This window comes from Solanum pennellii, chromosome 10 (genome assembly GCF_001406875.1).
Source record: "Solanum pennellii chromosome 10, SPENNV200".
In the NCBI taxonomy this organism is placed as follows: Eukaryota; Viridiplantae; Streptophyta; class Magnoliopsida; order Solanales; family Solanaceae; genus Solanum; species Solanum pennellii.
In genome coordinates, this window is record NC_028646.1 from 78,249,150 (window position 1) to 78,272,476 (window position 23,327).

Below are 23,327 nucleotides of genomic sequence, written 5' to 3' on the forward strand. Positions count from 1 at the left end.
CACATGTACTACATGGCACCTTGCATGGAAAATTCGCGTCCTATATCATGGCACATAGGACACGTGTTTCTACATGTTCAATTTTATACAAATTTAAGTGTCTACTTGTGTACATCCAAAAAGGATCACAGTTGTCAATTGATGCCAAATTAATGGTCATATTTATGTATTATGCCTTTTATTTTTGACTTAAAAAGTACTTTTTTTAAAGCTAATTTTAACGGGCTTTAACACTTTGGGATATAAATTTTTTTTCGACGGAAACGCACTGAATAAATGGGCGAGTCCACCAAAGTACTCATGCTCCATCTCCTCAAGGAATCCTAGCCGTTCATTCTTAAGCAAGATCAGAATCACGCCGGCGAAGGCACAAAAAGCTTTCGGTAGATTATAATTTATAATCATCAAAGGCAGCACGTGTAATCTTGATTAACCATTGAAGGACCACTTAATCATCACCCCTCTTTAAAAACTTTATTTTTTTTTAAAAAAAAATAATAATCCTGACAATATAAATTCTTTTACATGATTTAAACATTTTTAATAACTTTAATGTAAATGGTTACTTACATTATTTTTAATATTATTAATATTACTTTATTGGTCATAATTAAGTTAAATTTTTAAGTGAAAAAGGTTTGATTTCTCGTATACTATTTGAGTTGATGCTTTATTTTTTATGAGATATTGATAAGACATGTATATATTCTATTCTCTTCATACTTTATTTATAGAATATTAATTTCACTGGGTATGTTGTTATTGTAATATTATTTGAGTTAATAATCTATTAAAAATAATTTCTTTACTTTTTATTATAAGAATACGTATGCATATATATCAATTACACTCTTTTCAAAAATTATTTGTGAAATTACGCTAAATATATGAAAACGCAAGCGAAAGAGGGTTGAAAGAACAAATTCATCATGATATCATCCATAAGTTTTGAAAATTATGATTAGCCTTAAGGTTTGACTCCAAACTTATTTAATCATAAAAATATGAATTAATGCATGAATGATGAGCATTATTTAAATTTTTGTACAACCAAACAACACATAATTCTCACTATTTTCCCTTTATATAAATTGCCCACTTCCAAACATTATCATCATCATTTTTCCAACATCTCTTTCTCCATAATTTCTCTCAATCTTTTTTTTTTAATCTTTTGTTTAATTTCTTTCTATCTTCTTTACAATGAAACAATATGAACAAACATTTCCAAGTACCCTTCCAAGAACAAGTAGTTGTAATAGCTCCAACAAGCTTATAATTCCATCAAATTACCTAAATTCAACCAATTCTTCGTATACTAATTCTTTTATTCATCGAAAAAATCGAGGCACAATCAAAGTCAACTTTAATTTTCTCAAGTCTCTTATAAAAATTATTTCCTTCCATACTATGCTTCCAGCATGCATGTTTATTAATTTCCCTACACATTTTACACAAAATTCATGCCGGAAAGTCACCGGAACTTTGTTCGGTCATCGGAGAGGCCACGTCAGCTTCGCCATTCAAGATCATTCCACATCATCAGAACCGAGTCTATTGATTGAATTCGCCATCTCAACGTCTACTTTGGTCAAAGACATGTCATCGGGTCTGGTCCGAATCGCATTGGAATGCGAGAAAATGCCACGTGGCAGCAGGCAATTGAGGCTACTCCAGGAACCTAAGTGGGCCATGTATTGTAATGGAAGGAAGTGTGGGCACGCGCTTGCCCGCGCGTGCACGGACTCCGATAGGCATGTGTTGCGCACCGTGCGGAACGTGTCGGTTGGGGCGGGAGTGATTCCGGTTGTGGGTGATGGTCGGAAGCGCGGCGAGTCGGAAGGTGAATTGATGTATATGAGGGCTAATTTTGAACGAGTCATAGGAAATTGTGACTCGGAAGCTTTTTATATGATGAATCTTGATGGAAATGGAGGACCTGAGCTTAGTATATTCCTTATTAGGACTTGAAAAGTAAAAAAAAATCAAATCTATACATGTTTGTATCATTATGCGTGTTATTTTATATTGGATAAATAAATTTAACTCGTCTTGGTGTTTATCGTAAACGTTCTTATTATATCATCATTTTAATTTCCATTTAATATCGTATTTGTTTTGAACTTGGACTAATTTAAATTAGCACTCATTATTAAAGAAGAGAAGTTTATTTGTTATAGTTGAAATTGATTCCATTTTCTCAAAGTTTTTATGAAAAACACATGACATAGATTAAAATTAATAATTATGATTAATTTAATTGAAACAAGGTTCTAAATCATAGTAATCCCACATTATAGCTACTACCAATTATTTTACCCATAAATATATATATTTTTTAAAATCTCTATTCCTACGTACTTTTTCTATGTCGTTTCCCATTTTCTTTTCTTTTTTTCCTAAATGACGGAAGAATTTTATTTAGATAATAACATGTTCAACAATACAAAAGTTGAACTAGTCTTTACGATATAATTTTATTCACATTTCTTTCTAATGCATCTATTACTAGAGAAACAAACTCACAATTTTTTTTTTTCGATTTTACCGTGAAATTTATCTTTTAGTTTTATTGTCAAACACTTCCTCTTTTAAATTAGTTATAAGTTAATAACTAGATTCCTTTTAATTATTTTTATAACAATGTCGATGATGCTCAATTATGCTATTTTAATAATTTCTAAAAGCTATTAATCACGAAAATATTTTTTTTCTGCAGCCATGTTTTTTGGTGTTGCCAATTTCATTTACAAAGGATATTATTTTGTCACGAGAGGAGAAAAGAGATCACATGTGTGGAAGTTTATAAATCTGGCAAAAGGAGAAATAGCAGGAAAGTTCTTAAATTAATAATTAGTATGTATTTTATTGTTTTTATCTGTTATATTGTATTATATTGTTAGTTTAAATATTATATTTATTTTTATTATTATTAGATTTTATTACGTCGTTTAAATCCATCTTTAGATAGCAACGGAAATTCATGTTACGTAACGACTAATTTGGTGTGATCACGTCGTTTTCTCAATACTTTCTTCTCATTTATTATTTAATGATCATATTTTACCTTTTAGTAATAGTTCTACTTCGTAATTGTTCATCAGTTACATTACTTAATGACTGAAAATGATTCAATCTATTTAAGCTTTGTATTAACTAAAATAATACACTACGATATAACACAATTTTATACAATATATTATAAAATAATAAATAATAAATATATCTTGTTTCAGTTTATTAAATTTAATTATCAATTTTAATCTATATCACGTGTTTTTAATTTAAGTAAAAACTTGAATACAATGAGACAAAAAAATTATAGAGGAGCTCCATTCAAACTTTAGATATCTATTTTATGTTATTTTTTCTATAAATAAATAGTGCTAAGTCAAAATCCACATGGAAAAGTAGATCTTTGTCCTTTTAACAATAATGCATATGCAGTACTGCAAATAAAGGATATATGCAAATATCATATTTTTAAATATTTATATTGGAAAGAAGTAAGATATTTTTAGATATTAATTATTAATTATAAAGCAAAAGAAAGGATAGAAGACACATTAGGTGTAATTTAATGTGGATGAATAATGTCCACCAATTTTTAAGTGTAATTAATTGTGGATGATGAATAATGTCCACTAATTTCTTTATTCAAAATCTTAGATTTATACACTTAACATTAGAAAAGAAAATTAATTTTTTTTAGTGTCAATTAACAAAATTAATTTTTTTTAGAGTACTTCCTTTAAATTAAGGATCTTGAGTAGAAATTAAATTAGTCGAAGTTTAAAGTGATAATAGACATAGATTGTCATTTTTCACTAATTGTCTTTTTTATATAATTATTTATTAGAAATGACTCTTTTTTAATCTGTCTTTTTTCATTAACATATAAACTTTATAAATTATGGGGTAAGAATTCTCTTTACAAATTGAATATCTTATAAGAACATACTAGCTAGCTAGATCACATCTAAAACTTTGTAAAACTATTACAATTAAATATTAGACGACGATCTAATATTAATTTGTAAAATTAAAAATATGTATAAAGAAACATTAAATTCGAATCTACTCGATCAAAAAGTTAAACTTGATTATATTTACACGTCTCTTTAAACAGAAATAAAATCTAAATAAAAATCTATAAAACCATATTTGCTAAATCAACATATATTGGAGTGTATTAGAAAATTTTATTCATGTTTTTCGACCATCTAATTTATGAAATACGTATTTGAATAATTTATAAAATGATTGTTTATACTAAATATATATGTAAAGCAATATATTTATATTTTATACAAATGTATATAATTGAGTTGTATCTATGGTGTATGCTTTAGTAATGTTTGGTAAATAAACGTAAACGTAAGTTTCTCCTTTTTTATTATTATAATTCTAAAAAAAAACTATTAATATAAGGATGTAAGATGCATGGGAGAAAATTATAATGATGGTGCCAGGTGTCGACTAGAGATATTTTCTTCAGATATTTATACAAATATTCTCGAACTACTGTCTTATGGATAAAACACACAAATATAAAATAAATAAATTAATTAAAAATAAATAAAAAAGTATAAAAATATCTTCGACAAGCCGTGGATTAATATATTTCCCAGCCTGGTACTTTTCAGTTGTTTTATAAATACAGCTATGCACTTTTTCAATATATTATCATTATAATTAGTTGTAGATATTTTATTATTATTATTATATTAAACTTGATTATATGGGGAAATGGATCCAAAATGAAAGTTTTTCACATGGTCAAGATGCACTTTGTTAGGCAGCCAAAAATGTCAAATTAGATCAGTACTCACTGTTAATGTTTGATATAACTTATATATAGATAAAAACAAAAATAATTATCAATAAATAGAAGGATATTTTGTTTATTAGTAGGATATTTTGTTTATTAGTGTTTTTATAAAATTATATTTCGTTATACGTATAACAGTTTGAAAAATACGTTTTAATGGGTTTATATTTTTCTTTTTAATTAGGGGTGTGTATTGATCAGTTCGATTCGATTCGAATTTTAAACTAATAATTAAATTAATAAGATTTTTTTTATCGGTTTTCGATTTATCTGTTTTGATACTTAATGGTTTGGTTTTTAGTTTAACCAATAAGAAAATACTTAAAATACAAATATATAACTTGTCTAATAAATTTGACGCGACAACACAATAATATAACTTTACAAATGATCATAAAATAGAACAATAATAACATAATGGAAAGAACTAAACAAGTGTAACACGTACAAAGATAAATTAAGAGGAATATGACTCTTAATTTAGTTTTTGAGATTTTGTATAATGTGAAATTGTGAACTCAAAGTCATTTGTGAAGCGTGAACTGAAGATTAATTGACAAAGTCAATGACCAGTAAGTTATTGAGATTAATATTTAATATTCATGTACAAAGAAAAGTTGTAAATTACTTGCCTTAATGGAGTGTTGATTTACCCAATAAATCAATATTAAAAATCGATACCGAACCGATAACCCAATAATTTATTTTTTTATAAAACCATAAAAAACTCGTTAACCCAATAACAACAAACCCAATAACACTTTTTTTATTCGATTTTTGCACACCCTTAAGGTGAATTGTTGAACATTGTTTCGTTTAGTGTAATTATGAAACTAATTCAATTAAAACTTAAAAAAGACCCTTCGGTTGACTCAGTGGTTTAGACTTGAAACTTTCATCAAACCACTCAAATTCGAAATTCTTTGTCAGCAAAAATGAAAAGCTTACCTTCTAAATTGAGTTCGTTGTATTATACTTGTCTAACATAGATTGCCTTTCTCGTGTGATTTGCAAGTTAATGCACTGAAATGAAAGTTTTACGTTATTTAAAAAAAAAGGAAGAAGAAAACAAAATGAAGTTGGATTATTATTAGTCTTAGATTAGATCGTAATAGTGCAATGGTGAAAGATTGAATTTCACATGCAAGTTAAAATAAATAAAAGGACAATAATCTTGGATGTTGCTACTAAAAAATTAACTCCATAATCCAAGGAAGATGTGTATGTACAACATAAATTATAAAGAAACCAGGAGAAAATAATAATAATGATGTTGTCATTACGTACGTGTGTCAAAAAGTGCAATTTTTAATCATATTCAAAACTTTAAGTGATTTTGTATTCATGAAAGAAATAAATATCATAAATATTTTAAAGAAAACTTTATTGAAGAAATGAATTTCGAAACTAATATAAAATCAAAATTGCAACTCTTGATGTGAAGATAGTCAAAGAAAGTAGTTGCTTAGTGTTTAACAATAAATTAAGTTAGAATTATTTTATTAAAAAATTGAATTCTTGATGTTGAAAAGTAATAAATTATTATTTAAACTATAATGATATTTGGACATGTATTTTTAAAAATTAATTCACATTTTTGTGAGTGCAATAAGAAGCATTAATTTTTTTAGGATAAATTTTTAAAAATTGATTAAATTTTATAAATAAAATAATCGACCAAAGGGGTTAACTCAATGAAAAAAGTCGATGGACTTGGCTTATATGATAATACAGCCATACGTGTTACAATTTCGAATTATGTGCAAAGCAAACTAAATTTTTAATATTGAAATGAAAAAAGAGAGTAGAATAACCTATCACCAATATCCACAAGTTACACAAATCTAAGATTTTTATCAAGAGATTAAAGATATAAAAATTTAATGCTTAAGATATAAATTTAAAATGTCAAATTTTAATCTCTAATCTTATAATTGTGAGATTCAAATTAATATATATAGATGATCTTTAATCAATTCGTGTTGAACCAGGATCCGATTCAGATATTTCATAAATGTTTCATTTTGAAAAGTAGGCCAGGAAAATTAACGATATTATATTGATTTTACCGTCCCTAATAGATCTAACAACAAACATTTCAATCAATAATTTCATTCTCCATATATCGAAATAGGATTAAAATCGCAATAAAGAAAGATGGATTCACGGTGGGGTGACGATGCGCCTAAGTTTTCAAAGTTAATTAGTGATATGAGTTGTGTCACTTTATATGACTATGTTGAGGAGATACAAGAGGTTTAGGAAGAGCTTGATAAGGTCGAGAAAGTGTGTTAACTCCCATAATATTAGAATTAATTTGAGAATTGTAAATGAAAGTGAATTTGATATGGAGCAAAGCCATGGTGCGGCTATTATAGATGAATTCAATATTACCATATACATACAATATATTTCTTTATCGAGGGGTTCAATTGAACACCTTCAGCCAGTGTTGGCGGAGCGAAAATTCTCACAAAAAAGATCCAAAATTTAGAAAAATATAATAAACACACTAACTAATATAAAAAATTTCAACATCTATATATACATATAAAATATCCTTTTAATTACTTATAAATATAAATTTTTTGCTAAAATATATTTATTCGAATCCCTAACTATAAGTTGATTCCACTCGCACTCTCAACCTCATCTAGATCCGCCCCTGGCGCAGACCAAAGATGGGCTTCCATTAAAAAATTATGTGTATGGGCATTATGCATGCCATAAACGTCTATAGTTTCCCTTTATAAATATGTATTGCTCACATCCAAATATTTTCATCATTTTTTCATCCTATCTTTCTCATCATTTCTCTCAATTTTGTCCAATTTTCTTATTGGACAAACTTTATATTAAAAATCAATTCCTCATATTATCAATCTCCTTTAATTTGTACTTTTTTCTAATTTACAAATATGATGATGATGAGACAATATGATCAAACATGTACCCTCCCAAGAACAAGTAGCAGCGATAGCGCCAACAACTTAATTCTCATTGCATCGGAGTACCAAAGTAATTCTATCGTTCATCACGATTCGAATAATTACTTGTATAATTCTCCTATTCCTCAAAAAAGTCGTGGTAGAGTCAAAGTCAACTTTAAGTTTTTCAAGTTTCTTCTTGTAAAAATTATTTCCCTCCGCACTATGTTTCCAACATGTTGTACGTGGCTTAAATATTTCCCTACGACTTATCTTACGCATTATAACTCATGTCGGAAAGTCACCGGGACTTTGTTCGGTCACCGGAGAGGACAAGTCAGCTTTGCTATTCAAGATAATTCCACGTCATCGGAACCGAGTTTTTTGATTGAACTCGCCATGTCAACTACTACTTTAGTCAAAGACATGTCATCACCACTTGTCCGTATCGCGTTGGAATGCGAAAAGAGGCCACGTGGCAGCAAGCAAGTGAAGCTCTCCCGAGAACCTAGTTGGAATATGTATTGTAACGGAAGGAAGTGCGGGGACGCGCTTGCGCGTGCGTGCACTGACTCCGACCGACACGTGTTACACACAGTGCGGAATGTGTCGGTCGGGGCCGGAGTGATTCCGGTGGTTGGTGATGGACGAATGGGCGGTGAGTTGGAAGGTGAGTTGATGTTTTTTAGAGCTAATTTTGAACGAGTCATAGGAAATCGTGATTCAGAAGCTTTTTATATGACGAATCTTGATGGAATTGGAGGATCCGAACTAAGTATATTTCTTTTAAGGACTTGATAAAAAAAAATTAGAATCCATTTTTGTTTCATTATGCATGTTTTTATTTGTTAAATAAATTTAGCTCACCTTGATGTATGTTGCAAAATAAAATTCTACATATAAGCCTTCGATGTTCTTATTGTATCATCTTGTTGGTTTTTATTGAACATTTATATTTAATTTAAGCTCTGACTAATTTAAATTATCTCACATATAATTTGGGATTTGTACAATCTTTAATTTCAAATTCTCGTCATAAATAAATAGTGCAAAAGTCAAAATCACATGGAAAAGTAGACCTTTGTCCTCCTAACAATAATGCTTTTTCTTTTTTAAAAAGATATTATGCAAATCCCACAATACTATTTTTATTAACATATATGACTAAGTTATCAAAATAGGAAAAAGATATAATTAAATTAAAAGCAAAAATATTGGAGTAGACTCATTAGGTCTGATTTATTATGGTGGGATGAATAAATTATAATAATATCCATCTATTTTTAATTTAAAATTTCGAGTTTAAGCACTTGAAATTGAAAAAATAAAATCCTATTTGAAATGTTTCCCTCTTTAACTAGCCTCAATTAGGAATCAACTTAGTTAGAGCTTAGATTTACACTAGTTATTTTTCATTCGGTAATTGTTTAGTTTTTAAATCACAATTTAAAGATCTCTTTTAAATCGATTGAAAATTTGTTCAGAATATTTAAATCACAATTACAAATTTGTACATTATATTATATATAAAAGTTAAACTACGATCTAATATTTATATGTAAGGTTGAGAAATATATGAGGAAATATTCGTAATAAGTTTTATAAACAAACAAAATCTAAAATGAGACCTAGAAAATGATATTTGTGTAAATCATAGTCCATGCTCTTTTAGCTATCTAGTTCACAAAATATATTTACAATGTATATTATATAACCGAGTCTAAAAATACTGTATTTTATATTTCAATCATAATATTTTGTAAATTAAATGGCCAAAATGTATACACGTAAATTTCTCTTTTTTAAAAATTAATATAAGGATATAATATGCATGGAGAAGATTATATTCTTGGTACCAACTAGAGATATTTTTTTGTTATACAAATCCTTAACACAAAAAAAAAATGATTAAATTAAGTAATCTTGGCTTGAAGATATTTGTATTTGTAAAAATATCTCCGACATGAAGTGTATTAATATATTTCCAAGGCTGGTACTTTTTCAGTTTGGTGTATAATACAGCTAAGTACTTTTTCAATATATTATCATTAATCAGTACCAAATGTTTTATTATTATTATATTAAATTTGGTTAAATAGAAAATTAAATTTTTTAAAAAATGAAAGATTGATTTTCACATGGTCAAGATGCACTTTATTAGGCTGATCGAAGATATTTTACTCGATAAGGTTGATATTTAGAAGAAAAGAAAGATACTATTATCATATCAATAAATAAAAAGATTTTTTTTTGTTATTGATATGTTAATTTATAAAATAGTAAGAATAAAATATCCACAATGGCTATCACTCTCTGTTAAATAAAACGCTTTATTTTAATTAACATTTTAAAAGACATCAACTGTTAATAAAAATCGAAAGATAATAAAAATAGTCTAATACATTAAATTTTTCGCTATGTCTAAAATTTTAGAAAAGAATCAAAAAAGTCCAACCTTAAAAATATAAAATAATATGTTATGTTACAATAATGGTGAAAGATAAAATTTCACATGAAATGTAAAGGACATTAGTCTTGGATTTTGCAACTACACAATTGACTACATGATCCGATCAGCTAGTGAGATATGCGTATCATAAACAAATAAGCAAACCAACAGAAAAATAAAATAATAGTGATCAATCAAATAATGTTGATATTTAATACGTGTCAAAAAGTGCATAATGTTGATATTTATTTAATACGTGTCAAAAAGTGCAATTTTGATGATGGTTTAAATTATTTTATTAGGAAAAGATATAAATTTTTCTTTAATGAAAATTCATTTACACGTTTAAAATATCATGTTGATTTATTCATACTTTTACTATTTAAAAGTAAATTTAAATATCACTCTGAAACATGTAACACCACTTTCACATGGTGTGTTGTAATACATTCGCTGCCACATCAGCGCTATGTCAGAAATTATAATTTTTTCAATTATTTTGTTTTCTTTTCTTTATTAATTATTTTTCTTTGTTAACAATATTTTACACTAATTAATCTCTAATTAATTATTAAAATTTTCTAATAATTATACCTTCTTCATCACAAAATCTCACCCACTCCATCTCTTACCTCATGAAAAAAATCATATCCGACTACCTTATTCACTATTGATTTTTTGTTCTTTATCATCGTCATATCACCTTTAATTCTTCTTCCTCTTTGTCATCCACCACTAATATCACCATCACTATTTCATATTTTTTTTTTCTTTGCTATCTTCAATTTCCAATTTTTTTTTTTTAAAATCATTATCCAATGCCACCACACTCATAAAGTTGTCATCTTCACCAAATTCAAAAATTGATTAATCTTCTTCACCGCCTTCAATTTTTTCTTTTTTTAACCCATTACCTAGACTTACCATACCTATAAAGTTGCAATTGCAACCAAACTCAAAAACCGATTAACAATCAAAATTTCTTTAACTGAATTAAAAAATAGAAAAGATAGAAACGATCAACCAAAATCACCTAAACATAACTTAAGGATTTATTTTTTTAGATTTATCCACAATTCTTTTTAGATTCTTCCTTTAGTAAAAATTATCACAAAATACGATTATTCACTAACAAATCTATGAGAATTAACCTAATTGCTAATAAAAAGAAAAATTATACTTTAAGATTGTAATGTATAAAGAATGAACAAGAGAAGATGTGAAAAAGAAGAATAGGCATGAAGAAGAGCCTGGGGTAGGGGTAGGGTGGAAGAGGGTGGGGGTGGGGTTAAAAATGATTCTAGTTATAATTTTATTTTGATTTCTATCTGACGCGTTTAGTTTTTACTTTTATTTTATTTCTTTGCCACATAAGTTTGAAGAGGTAAAAAAATTCACTATTGAATAGTAAAGGCGTGAAATAAGTCATCATGATAGTTTAAGTGTATAAATAACTTTTTGATATAAATTTAAGATGAAATTTATATCTTTTCCCTATTTTATTACATTGAAAAACTATGTAACTATAACTAAGTAAATAAAAGAATTTTTTATTAAAATCATTTCTCAACTAATTGAACCAATAAAAATTATCTAACAATATTTCAAATGATTATCTTATACATCTATATTTAAAATTTTATAGTAAAACTCTCTTATCTTTTCCTCTTTCGCTCGTCACTTTCCTCCTTCTCTCACTTTCCGTTATTAATTATTTTTAGACTTTTATACTAGTACTTTTAAATTTGAGGAAAAACTTGCTACTCTACCTTTGAATTGTGAGTGATGGTCTCTTTCTAATTAATTTTTATCTCTTTTGTCAGACAAATATACTGATGTTTTTAATTTTGAATATATATCAAGGAGAAGAGGTGAGCAAAAGATACAATACTAAGCAATATACATTTATCAAATGCAATATGTCAGAAGTTAAAACTCAAACAAGATATGTAATTATTGAAACTATGGTTTCATTAAAGTTTCTCAAATTGTAAGACCATCACAATTGGCACTTTTTTTCAATAATAGGATCTAAAAATGGCTATTTTGTGAATTTTACCATAAATTTAAAAGAAATAGGAAAATTACGCGTATAAGCAAATATATATTAGTTAATTACTTAACATAGCTATAGTTTGTCTTAATTATAATTTGTGACCTGTAATTAGCTATAATTACGCGATTCAGTTTTTTGATTTTGTATAATTTGCACGTTCGTACAATTTGAAATTTATATAACTTTTGTATAATTCAAAATTTGTATAACTGTTTACACTTCTGATTTTTGTATCTGTATAAATTTATTATTTCGAGTTTATAACAATTATATAAACCTGCGAATTATACAAACGAGACAGCTTAAAAATTATAGCTACAAGCCGTAAATATGCAAACTATAACTATGAGACGTAATTAAATTTATTATAGTGGCTATTTGTGAAAGTTCCAGAGAAGAAAAGCCTATTGGGCTTCCCTTAAATTTCCATTCTTATTCCGGATCATTAACAGAGGCCCAAAAGGGATCCATTTACCCAGGGTTTAAGAGTTTAAGGAACTCCATTTCTACAGTGAATGGAAGATTCAGGGTTTAAGCTGAGAGAGAGAGAGAGTGATAGTAATAGAGAGAGAGAGAGAGAGATGGGTGGAGGAGGAGGAGGAGCGGCGAAGGGGTGGTTAGGGCAAATGGGTTTGACAAAAAGTGGAGGAAGTATCAATTGGTACCCAGGGCATATGGCTGCAGCGACTCGTGCAATTCGACAGCGTCTTAAACTTTCTGATTTTGTAATTGAAGTTCGTGATGCTCGTGTATGTTTGTTGATTACTTCCTTGCTTGATTCTTCTTTAAAAACCATATATTGATCATTTATTTTGATGAATTTTGCTATCTAATATTAGTGTGTGTGCAGATACCGTTGTCGTCGGCGAATGAAGACTTGCAGCCGATGCTTTCTGGGAAAAGGCGTGTTATTGCTCTCAATAAGCAGGATTTGGCTAACCGCAACCTCATGCATGTATCTAATTTCTAACACTAATCTTCATTAAGTAAAATGCTAGTAATTACTTTGTCAAAGTTATGTTTTTTTCTTTTTGTACTTTTTGGAGCTTATTACCCCGAAATGCACCTAATCCTCGATCATTCATCCTTAAAAGTCATAAACAGCTAAAAAAGCTATGGAGTCAGCTTAGTTGTATTGACCAATTCTAGGGGTACCTGCTACTTTTCAAAGAAACTATCGAGTGTGTTTGCTTGGTTTTGAACCTAAGGCCTCAGGTTCGCAACCTAATTCATTTGACTATTAGAATCAGGCCACACCCCTGGGGCTTGGGTGCCTATTGATTCAAGTCCTTTTCACCTTGATAATATAACAATCATATTAAAAGGGGAAAAGATGAGCTTTCCTTTCTGAAATGAGCATCTTGATCAATTTAAATTGTCTTAATGAAGTCCAAAGATGTGCAACATTTGGTACTTGTATGCCAAGGGTCTACCAAGATTAAATAGAACCTTTAACAATGAATCCTATAATTTGCATCTTTTGTTCATGTATGTATTAACATATGCTTGTCTATTAGCGAATGCTGTAGAAATTGTTTACCTTATAAGATACATGGCAAAGACAATGTAGTTACTTATCTCATTGACATTTTATGTATTTTCTAACAATGTCTAGTTTTTACTTAGAATCTCAAAGCTGTTTAGTCCAATGTATGCCTAGCATTTGTTGTGTTACTAGTTAGTTCTTTCATGGAGTTGTCATTTACATTGAATATGCTAACAATGCTACTAGAATGCAATTATTTTGACATTAGTTTTCTTATCAGCTTTGAAACTTTGGCTTGTTTAAGGGAAAACTTGTAGGAATTGTATGAATCTACAAGCTGCTTGGTATTTGCTTTTCAAATTTTAGATGGTGAAACTTCTGTTTTCATTCCATGCAGAAGTGGATAAGTTATTTCAATTCACATAAACAAGAGTGCCTCCCGATAAATGCACACAGTAGAAGTTCTGTACATAAGGTTAGTCATCCTTTTTTCCATGCTCTTATTATGCTGAAAACTCATGATTCATACCCTTGGTATTCATAAACATGCAAAAGATGGAGCCATAGTTACCTTTTAACTCTTCCTCGTAATGGAATAATAAATGCAGATTGCGATCAATACATTAGACTTTCTTATAAGCATGTAAAGCATATGTTCTATTCAAACATCTAGTTAATTGGATCTTGGATCAAGAAATTCATTTTTTTTATAGGTTGCCAGTTTGCATCTCTTCTGAGAGTTATTAATCCAATTTCTATGATTCATATTCCAAAGCTTCTTGATCTGGTTGAGTTCAAACTGAAGGAGGTTATGGCAAGGGAACCTACTCTCCTTGTCATGGTGTTGGGTGTTCCTAATGTTGGAAAATCAGCTTTAATCAACTCCATCCATCAAATTGCATTATCTCAATTTCCAGGTGAGGCTTGTTTTTGTTGGTAATTCTTTTTGGGTGTTGTTATGCAAAGCTGATAGTGGCTATGTTTTTTAGTGTACTTCCTATTGAAGGTTATGATCTTAGTGCAGGAGAAGATGAAGAAGGCTAGAGTGGGGCCTTTGCCTGGTGTTACTCAAGATATTGCTGGATTCAAGGTTAGATACATTCAACAACATAGAGGGTTAGATTATGCCTTTTTTTCTTGTTTTTTAATGGCAAAGTGGGTTCCCGTGTTGTACAAACTGTAGACGGGTTTTGCTTATTCTTACTGATGCTAAAAATGCTACTCAATACAGATTGCACATCAACCTAGCGTCTATGTGCTGGACTCTCCAGGAGTGTTGGTTCCAAGTATTCCAGACATAGAAACAGGGCTAAAGCTGGCTCTTGCAGGTGTGCCACACTGTTGATTATAAAATTGGATTTATGATTAGATTTTGGGGCCTGCAAATGGTCAGTTCTGTGAAAAGACCAGTCTCTTCTGGCAAAGTTTCTGGAAGGCTGGTCACCACATAGAGAGCCATATGCCTGTCGGGAACTATTTTCTCAATTCTCATGCCCTGAGAGAAAGACCACTTCCTAACAAATCATTATTTCTTTACTTAACTAATTTTGTTGCATTGCTTGATAGGCATGATATTGTCTTTTCTGGCCCCTCTGCATTATCACCTCCCTTCCAGCACGACTATAATATAGCTCCCAAAGCACAGTTAAATGAAACAAAGGTTTGCATGAAGTTCTCTTGTGGCGTTTACATTTCTCAGTCAGATACATTGTATAAGCTCCATTTAGATTTATTTGGTTCTGTAATTCGCAGTTGGTCGGAGAAATAAGCTACCATAGAAAAGTGCAATGTCTTACCAAATTGAAACAGGATCCATGACTACACATTAGTCATTTGTTCTGGTCCAATATTTATAGCAATTGTGGGATTACCTTGGGTATGTTGTTGTAATATTTATAGTAATTCCTATATGCTTATATGCTTAAGCAGGGTCTGTGAAAGATTCTGTAGTTGGTGAAGAGCGAATTGCTCAATACCTACTAGCAGTTTTAAACACCCGAGGCACTCCTCTTCAGTGGAAGCACTTGGTTGACAGGGAAACTAAGGACCCTCACCATGAGTTGGAAAACAAACCTGAAAGTGTTATGAAGGATCTTCAAAACAAGGGAAAGAAGCGAATGAACAAATCTAATGCCTACCGAGTTCAGGTGAGAAGTTATTTTAGAATTTGGTTTTCTTAGCAACTTAACTGTATTTTCCTGTACTTCAATGTACAAAACAAACATAATTAACTGTGCTGATAAGCCTAGTAAAAGTTGTTCGCCATCAATCTGTGTTGGTTGTGTTTTCATCCTTCGCTTCTTTTTTGGTTGCCATTGTTTTTACTATTCTCTTTTGTGCACAGGATATGGTTAGTGAAGTCCAACGCACACTTTGCATCACCCTCTCAGAGTTCGGTGGTAGTTTGGAAGATGAATCTGACCTGGAGATTCTAATCGAACACCAGTTTGAAGCGTTGCAGAAGGCTCTGAAGATACCTCACAAGGCTTCAGAAGCTCGGATAATGGTATCAAAGAAATTTCTTACTTTATTTAGAACAGGAAAACTAGGTCCTGTCATCCTAGACGATGTTCCCGATGCTTCTGATTCTGTATCTTGAAATCATCCTGTTAAAGCCTATCAACTAGCAACTGAAACTTAATGTCTGTACCATAGCGTATTATCGATTTTCTTGGTATCTCGTTATCAAATTTTGCTCGATGATTCACCCTTATCAATAAACTCAAGTTTTATGAATATTGTAGTACAGACATTTTTTTCCCTAAAAAATAGCATTGAGCCTTGCTGCATGCAACATTTTCAAGTTCACTTTGTTGGTTATAAATTTCGATTGTAGTTCTTTAGTTAATGTAATGAAAACTGAACAATTCTCTTATTTGGTAACTGATTAATTAGTGATATCGTCAAGATCTGAAAAACAATTTGCTCCAAACCAATTGGAAAAAGAGATGTGATCTCAGTTTCTTGGGTACTTTTTAAATTTGAGACACAAGGTACATTTGATTTATGACTTCTACGTATTAATAAAGCTAATACAAGGTACTGGGCTGTTAATCAACCATTCTGAACAAAATTGATTTGGGTACCATGCATTAGAAAATATAAGTAAAACTTCGTGAAGGGTAAAAAAAAATGGAAGTTGTACAAATAATTAACACAGAAACAAGCCTTCACTTATTTGCTTCAATAAACTCTCTATACTCTCTCTTCATTTTAACACCTGATACCGTCCTGCATATACACCAAAAGTTGAATTAGCACGAGTATATGTCGAGCTGCTCATGAATTCCTCTATAACGAGCGGCGTAAAAACAGGTAATTAGGACAGTAGATAGAAGCAAAATGATAATTTGCAAGTCGTAAGTGGAGGTTCCATTGAGTTAGTTATAGTACATGCTTGACAAATTTCATGGAAAATATTTAACAGATAGTACCCATTCCCAAAATTATGTTCAGGTGTTAGGTTAGACATGAATATTTATACTGTCGTGGTAGTGGAGAATGGAAGTGAGGCAAGGGAGTAGTGCAGTGCTTGATGATAGACTCGAGTAGCAGAGATGAAATAGTGTCATTTTGAAGGAGCAATCAGGCAAGGAGAATGAGCGATATATGCAAAAGAGAGGATGTTATCTTCCTAAGATACATCAACGTCACAGTAAAAGGAATCTTGAGGTAACATAAGGAAATCAATTTAGGGCAATGAAAATAAAGAGTGAAGTTGCAAGAATTTGCATTTCCTATGAAATCAAGTTGATCAATGACTAGTTGGACTTATTTTACTTTGGTGTATGGTGAAACTCTGAAAGTTCATTCAGATGGAACCCTAGCAGCAATGAATGAAAACAGCTATTATAGTCATCTAAAATATAGAAAATTAAGCAAATTATACTTTTGAGCGAAAAATGTTACCGACCTGAGCATCTCCTTGTTCTTGAAAAACTGTACACATGGAGTACCCATAATCCCAGCTGCCTCAGCAATCTCTGGATCTTCAGTAATATCAATTTCAACAAGGTGGACATCCTTGTCAAATTCATCTATGACCTATTGCACAAGCACAACTGAACAGGTTAGGTGTATGCACTACCAAAGCCAGTGCTCAGCAGCAAAGCAGCTAATCTGATCAACTATTACCAAGTAGAAGTAAGAGAAAATGCAAGTCACTTGAAGGACAAAGCTCTTAGACAATCTTTATCAGAGGTTAAGGTTTATCTCAGGATTTGTGTAACTTCATCGAGATCATAAGATTTCAAGTCCTCAGCTTTCCTCAAAATGATAAAATTATATTGAAACAGAACCTTACAAGGCAAATTGGTACATAGTACTCCACTCTTCTCAAATTGGTCTATGGTTGTGATGGTTAAATCCAAGGACACGTAAATGTTAAACATCTTCCGGTAAGATTTCTATAACAATAATTGCATACCTTGCTAAGAATCGGTTTCAAGGTCCTACATGGACCACATGTTGGTGATGTATACAGCACACACATAAGCCTTGGGCTCTCATGGTACAATTTCCGTAATGCATACTGAGAAGGAAAACAGTATAAACGTTATCAGATAGGGATGCAGACTATGGTAAATAGCCATTCAAACATAACAATCAGGAACATCTAAGCTTCCTAGATCGCATACCTGGCCCTTGTGCTTTGTAAGTGTTATATCAAAACCTTCTTGTACATCTTTCTCGGAGAGTTCCTTCTTAACTTCTTCAGTGGGGGGCTGATGAGATAATAAGGTTCAGGAAGATTCATTAGATCATGAACTATTGGTCTAGGAGTTCATTGGAGAAAATGCAAAGATTAGATATAAGTTAACAGCGTTCAGGAGCTGGGTTAAAATCGATTTGAGAGCATGTCTATATACACATATCAAATGACTAGTAAAGAAAATATACAGGACTACAAATCAGTTTTTTTTGAAGTCAGACACCTGGTGGAATTCAAGAAGAAGATTTTTGCTTGTCAGATATCTCTCCACTGATAGAGCAGCTACACATCCTGAGCCAGCTGCAGTGATGGCTTGCCTCCATTCATGATCCTACAGACAGAGAACATTCATGGTGATATTAGGAAGTATCTCACTATAAGAAGTAGCAAAGACATTTGCATATCAAAAAATGATTAGAAGTTGCAAATGTTCTATCCAATCATGAGTTAATCTCAATTCTGAGGATTTCCTCTATCCAGGCAACCTAAGAATCCTTAAAGAAAAAGTCTGATAAATGGCATCACATTATATTTCTATGGGATGGCTCCCTTCTTTCATTGCAGAATCTTAAAATTAAGTTTATAATAGGGAAGACAACCATTTTCTCATTCCACACCTGTCCCTGCTAAAGAGGAACTTATTTGAAACTTCTCTTGCGAACTTAATTCATACGTTTCAATGACCAGGCTAGAGTCATGCTTTTCATCCACACTCATGATACATCTAAAGGGGCCATGCATAATTAACCTTAACATCCGCAGGTGTGAAATTACCACTTCAAGTACAACAATAGTTCAAAGAAAAGGAGAAGGCACAGCAGAAATGAAATAATAAATTGCTGTAAGTACCTGGACATCTCCAGCTGCAAATACACCTTCCACAGATGTGTTTGCTGTGCCCTCCTTGACCAATATGTAGCCCGAGTTATCAAGTTCAACTTGGCCTTCCAACAGTTGACTATTTGGTGAATGACCTATGCCATAAAACAAGCCTTTTGCCTCGAGCACAGATTCTTCCTGAGTATCAGCTTTTCTGATCAAAATTCCCGACATCTGGCCTTTTGGGTTGCTGACGACATCCACAGTCTCAGTGTTGAAATGCACAGTGATGTTTGGATTGTTGAAAACTCTGAAACATTCCCCATAATCAACCTGTTAAACAAACATTTCAGGGAGTTGAAACTCGAAATATATAGATCATTAGTAATTCAATCCGCTTCAAAGAATGAGGTTACAGAAATAGGTATAGCACAAGAAGAATAGCGGCAATAGATTGAAACTAGGGAAGAGTCAAACATGAAAATAACCAGCAACAAACCAACCAAGAAACACTGGATTATATATCAACGCACTCATCTGGAGGATATACCTACTTTAGTCAATCACGTAATGTGACTTGCAGGTGCATACTGAACTAAAATTATGATAATACTGTAATGTGGAGAGCACATTCACTAGTGTGTACAACAGAACAATGAACCCTTTTAAATTAGTATTTATTGCAATGCCTCTAGCTAAGCCATATTACGTGTTAGAAAAGTGTAATCGAAGAGATAATCTTTGGTGACTCCCTTCCCAGAACATTGTGAAGTCGATATTCCAGGAACTGTCTATTGTACTCGATAAGATAATGAAATAAAGTAATAAAGAACACAAAGAACACAGGCATGGATGTATCTCAGAATGTGGCCTCTGACAAGGCCAAGCTCACAACCATCATTGGGATCTTCTACTGTAAGTGCCTCATATGGCAGGGCCTAGAAGAAGCAAAAAAGATGGCACATATGCACATGTTGCCCTGAAGTAAAGAACCAGCACATTCAAAGTAAATAGTGATTTGGCAAAATATAGGTGAAGCATGTCTGTGTAGATATCTTAAGCGCAAGAGAACTTCCCTAGATGTTTTTACAGATTACATTAACGTATCCTACTAGTAAACAGCCATGATATGACACTTGGAAACACTGCTATCATTCATCTCTCAGTCTGCAAGACACCGACAATTTTAACTTAAATTATTCATCTCTCAGTCTGCAGTGTCTTAAAGTGACACCGACAACTTTACAAATATTTAAGTTATTCTACATCACATCAAGCCCTCTAAACTAGGGAAACCATTATGGAGGATGAGAGTATTATATGACCCTAACAATCCTCTCCCAAAGAAACCAAAGATGGCCCATCAGATACGACCTTGATCTTAAGAAAAATTCTAATGCCTTGTGCTATTAACATTGGAAGGGAAAAATAATATGAAATGCACATAAACATCAATTACCTGTCTTGCATTGCTCTTGATGCTCTCAGTTGGTCCTTACGGACAAGTAAATGAACATGGCGTGCATACTTTGTTAAGTATATTGCTTCCTCTGTAGCTGTATCACCACCTCCAACAACAGCAAGGACCTGACCCTTGAAAAGTGGTGATGCTCCATCACAAATTGCGCAGGCACTAATTCCTCTGCTCCAAAATTCATCTTCACGGGGTAATCCCAACCTTCTTGCGTTGGCTCCTGTAGCCACAATAATGCTATGACACTTTACCTGAAATGAAAGAAGTGAGCAGTGATCCAATATATGAACCCTAATGTCGGAACTACATACCAAGGGGAGTAAGACAACTAGAAGTTTAAGGAATTAATTTGGCATCTGCGACTGCAAGAACTAATGCATTTCAAGCCCAACATCTCTTACAACATATGAAACAAACACGCCGTTCCCTTTTGTCATTGCGGAGGGAAACAAAAGAGAGCCGGTACCACATATATGGATGTATGTTTCATGACCATCTCATGTATCAGATGAACCTCAGAGAATTGAGGGATTATAGACGGAAACAAAACCAAAGATGCTTCTTTCATTCATAAAGGTACAGAGAACACGTCAGACTCTTATATCATGGCTAAGGTACTCTGAAGATATAGATTGTTCTTTACACAATGCAGCAAATTGATCTTTCTAAAAAATGCAGCAAATTGTGAGGCCTCTTGTTCTACCATGTCAGCATCTTTTACATCTTAAAGGAAAGAGACACTACAAAAATAGAAAACGACTTGTATACTTGTACTTAATCAAACCACTTCCGAATGGAAAACACGTAAACCCATAAAGAAGTCCCGGTGTAGTTAAAATGTCTCTGTACTTTGAGAAGAATTATTTTTATCGGAAAGAAAACGTTTCTATCTAGAAGAATAAGAAAACCCAGAAAGTACGAACTTAGATGCCTTCTATGTAATAGCATAATATATTTTGTATTCAAGAAAAGGAAAAATGTTGTATCTATTTCTCTTCTTCCATTACATGTCTGAAATCTGTTTAGCTTTTCAGTTCTCACTCCAAACGAGAATACATACGTTTATATCTAACTTCCTGTAATTTTCTGGGCACTGGTTTGAGAACATATTGCAAACTTGACAAAAATACATGAACTGTTAATTAGTTCAAAAGTGACACTCAAGAAAAGAAAAGAAAAAATTGCTGGGTTCTTGATAAATGATGGCCATCCTTATATTCTTTACCCCATAAAATTTGTTAAAACATCAGATATTAGAATTGTTCTTGCGTGGAATTTTAAAAGATGCTCCAATTAAGAATAGGCAAACAGTTTGATGGGGATTAAAGATTTAAGCAGTTATAACATAACCTAGACAGAGTAATCAGCAACTAAAGGATGCATCACCTTACGTTCACTACTGTGGACAGTAAAGGGAGCATTCTTCACATCAATAAATTCCACATCTTCCTGATACAATTCAGCTCCCCATCTCTCAGCTTGTCGCCTCATCCTACCAAAATTACATAATTTCCCAGCCTTCAACAAAACTTTTGTCTATAAAAGGAAACTTCACATAGATATCTTAATGAGAGTAAATGTTCAAAGACTTTTCTTATACCTATCCATTAAGTCAGGTCCAGTTATCCCCTCAGGAAATCCAGGAAAGTTTTCTACTTCAGTTGTTGTCATCAACTGTCCTCCTGGCACACCACCAGCTTGAAACCCCTCAAACACTACAGGCTTCAAATTAGCCCGAGCTGCATAAATTGCTGCTGTATATCCAGCAGGACCTGATCCTATTATTACCAAGTTTTCAATACCCTGAGCTGGAACAAACAAAAACACCAGTATTCTCAAAATTATACAATTAATTGCATATAAACTGCTGAAAAATGAGCTATTTCCAGCAGCAAAATCAAACCAAAAGAGCAATTTCCAGCTGCAAAATTAACCAGCATCATTTTATATTTCAAATGCAATTCCGAATTTCGATAATACTTATGCTCGACTTCAATTCAATCAACTAACATACCACTCCTAATTCACTTAATTGACTAAAACAAATTAAAAAATACACTATTTATTCAGAAATGCACACTGTAAGTCTACCTGAAGAACTAGTTCCGACCGGTTCCACCTCCGCCGCAGCTCGAATCGAAAACGAGGACGCACGGCTGCGAGTCAAGTGACCATTAACTGAGTCAACTCGAGCAGCTCCTCCCCGTCGACTCGTACCGGAGTTGATAACAAGCAAACCGGTCGGAATGCAGTGACCGGTCGATAAAGTCGCCGGAGTAGCCGCCATGGAAGTGGATGCGGGTCGGGTTTTGGTCCGGATTCGGATTCCGATACCAACGGAGTTTGTAATATTGGGAGTAGTATTAGCCATTGGTTTCGGAGCGTACAGATATCTCTACAGCTGACACAAATTTGTTTCAACTAACTATTTTCCCTTTCTCTCTCACACACTTACACACAGATGTGTGTTTTGTCTTTGGATTTGTGCCGTGTGTGTGAGATTTATTCGTAATTTTATGGGGTGAGGATAACCATTCAACGAACTATAATTTTTATTTTATTTTTTTCCAAAAA

General features: G+C 31.9%; 4 protein-coding genes across 5 annotated transcripts; 3 read left to right on the forward strand and 1 right to left on the reverse strand.

Moving 5' to 3' along the window:
- The first annotated feature begins 1,148 nt into the window (after positions 1-1,148).
- Positions 1,149-2,069, forward strand: LOC107001868 (protein MIZU-KUSSEI 1-like). Its single transcript, XM_015199826.2, has one exon. It carries the CDS (start codon positions 1,204-1,206, stop codon positions 1,969-1,971), a length of 768 nt encoding a protein of 255 aa, XP_015055312.1. The 5' UTR covers positions 1,149-1,203; the 3' UTR covers positions 1,972-2,069.
- Positions 2,070-7,672: 5,603 nt separating this feature from the next.
- On the forward strand, positions 7,673-8,648 carry LOC107001956 (protein MIZU-KUSSEI 1-like). The gene has a single exon (XM_015199904.2). It carries the CDS (start codon positions 7,750-7,752, stop codon positions 8,554-8,556), a length of 807 nt encoding a protein of 268 aa, XP_015055390.1. The 5' UTR covers positions 7,673-7,749; the 3' UTR covers positions 8,557-8,648.
- Positions 8,649-12,771: 4,123 nt separating this feature from the next.
- LOC107002297 (short integuments 2, mitochondrial-like) lies at positions 12,772-16,511 on the forward strand. Of its 2 annotated transcripts, XM_015200258.2 has the most exons (8): positions 12,772-13,012; positions 13,114-13,218; positions 14,147-14,224; positions 14,525-14,666; positions 14,769-14,839; positions 14,981-15,077; positions 15,679-15,896; positions 16,094-16,511. In XM_015200258.2, exons 1-8 carry the CDS (start codon positions 12,779-12,781, stop codon positions 16,346-16,348), a joined length of 1,200 nt encoding a protein of 399 aa, XP_015055744.2. In that variant the 5' UTR covers positions 12,772-12,778; the 3' UTR covers positions 16,349-16,511. The 2 variants fall into 2 exon arrangements, with proteins under 2 accessions (XP_015055744.2, XP_027768079.1); XM_027912278.1 differs by lacking the exon at positions 12,772-13,012 and having other exon boundaries at positions 13,168-13,218; positions 14,463-14,666.
- A 194-nt stretch (positions 16,512-16,705) lies between these two features.
- On the reverse strand, positions 16,706-23,250 carry LOC107002296 (thioredoxin reductase NTRC-like). The gene is made up of 10 exons (XM_015200257.2): positions 22,845-23,250; positions 22,354-22,561; positions 22,140-22,245; positions 20,739-21,004; positions 19,310-19,589; positions 18,684-18,791; positions 18,387-18,473; positions 18,176-18,280; positions 17,663-17,793; positions 16,706-16,980 (listed from the first exon to the last, which is right to left on the reverse strand). Exons 1-10 carry the CDS (start codon positions 23,122-23,124, stop codon positions 16,920-16,922), a joined length of 1,632 nt encoding a protein of 543 aa, XP_015055743.1. The 5' UTR covers positions 23,125-23,250; the 3' UTR covers positions 16,706-16,919.
- Positions 23,251-23,327: the final 77 nt, after the last annotated feature.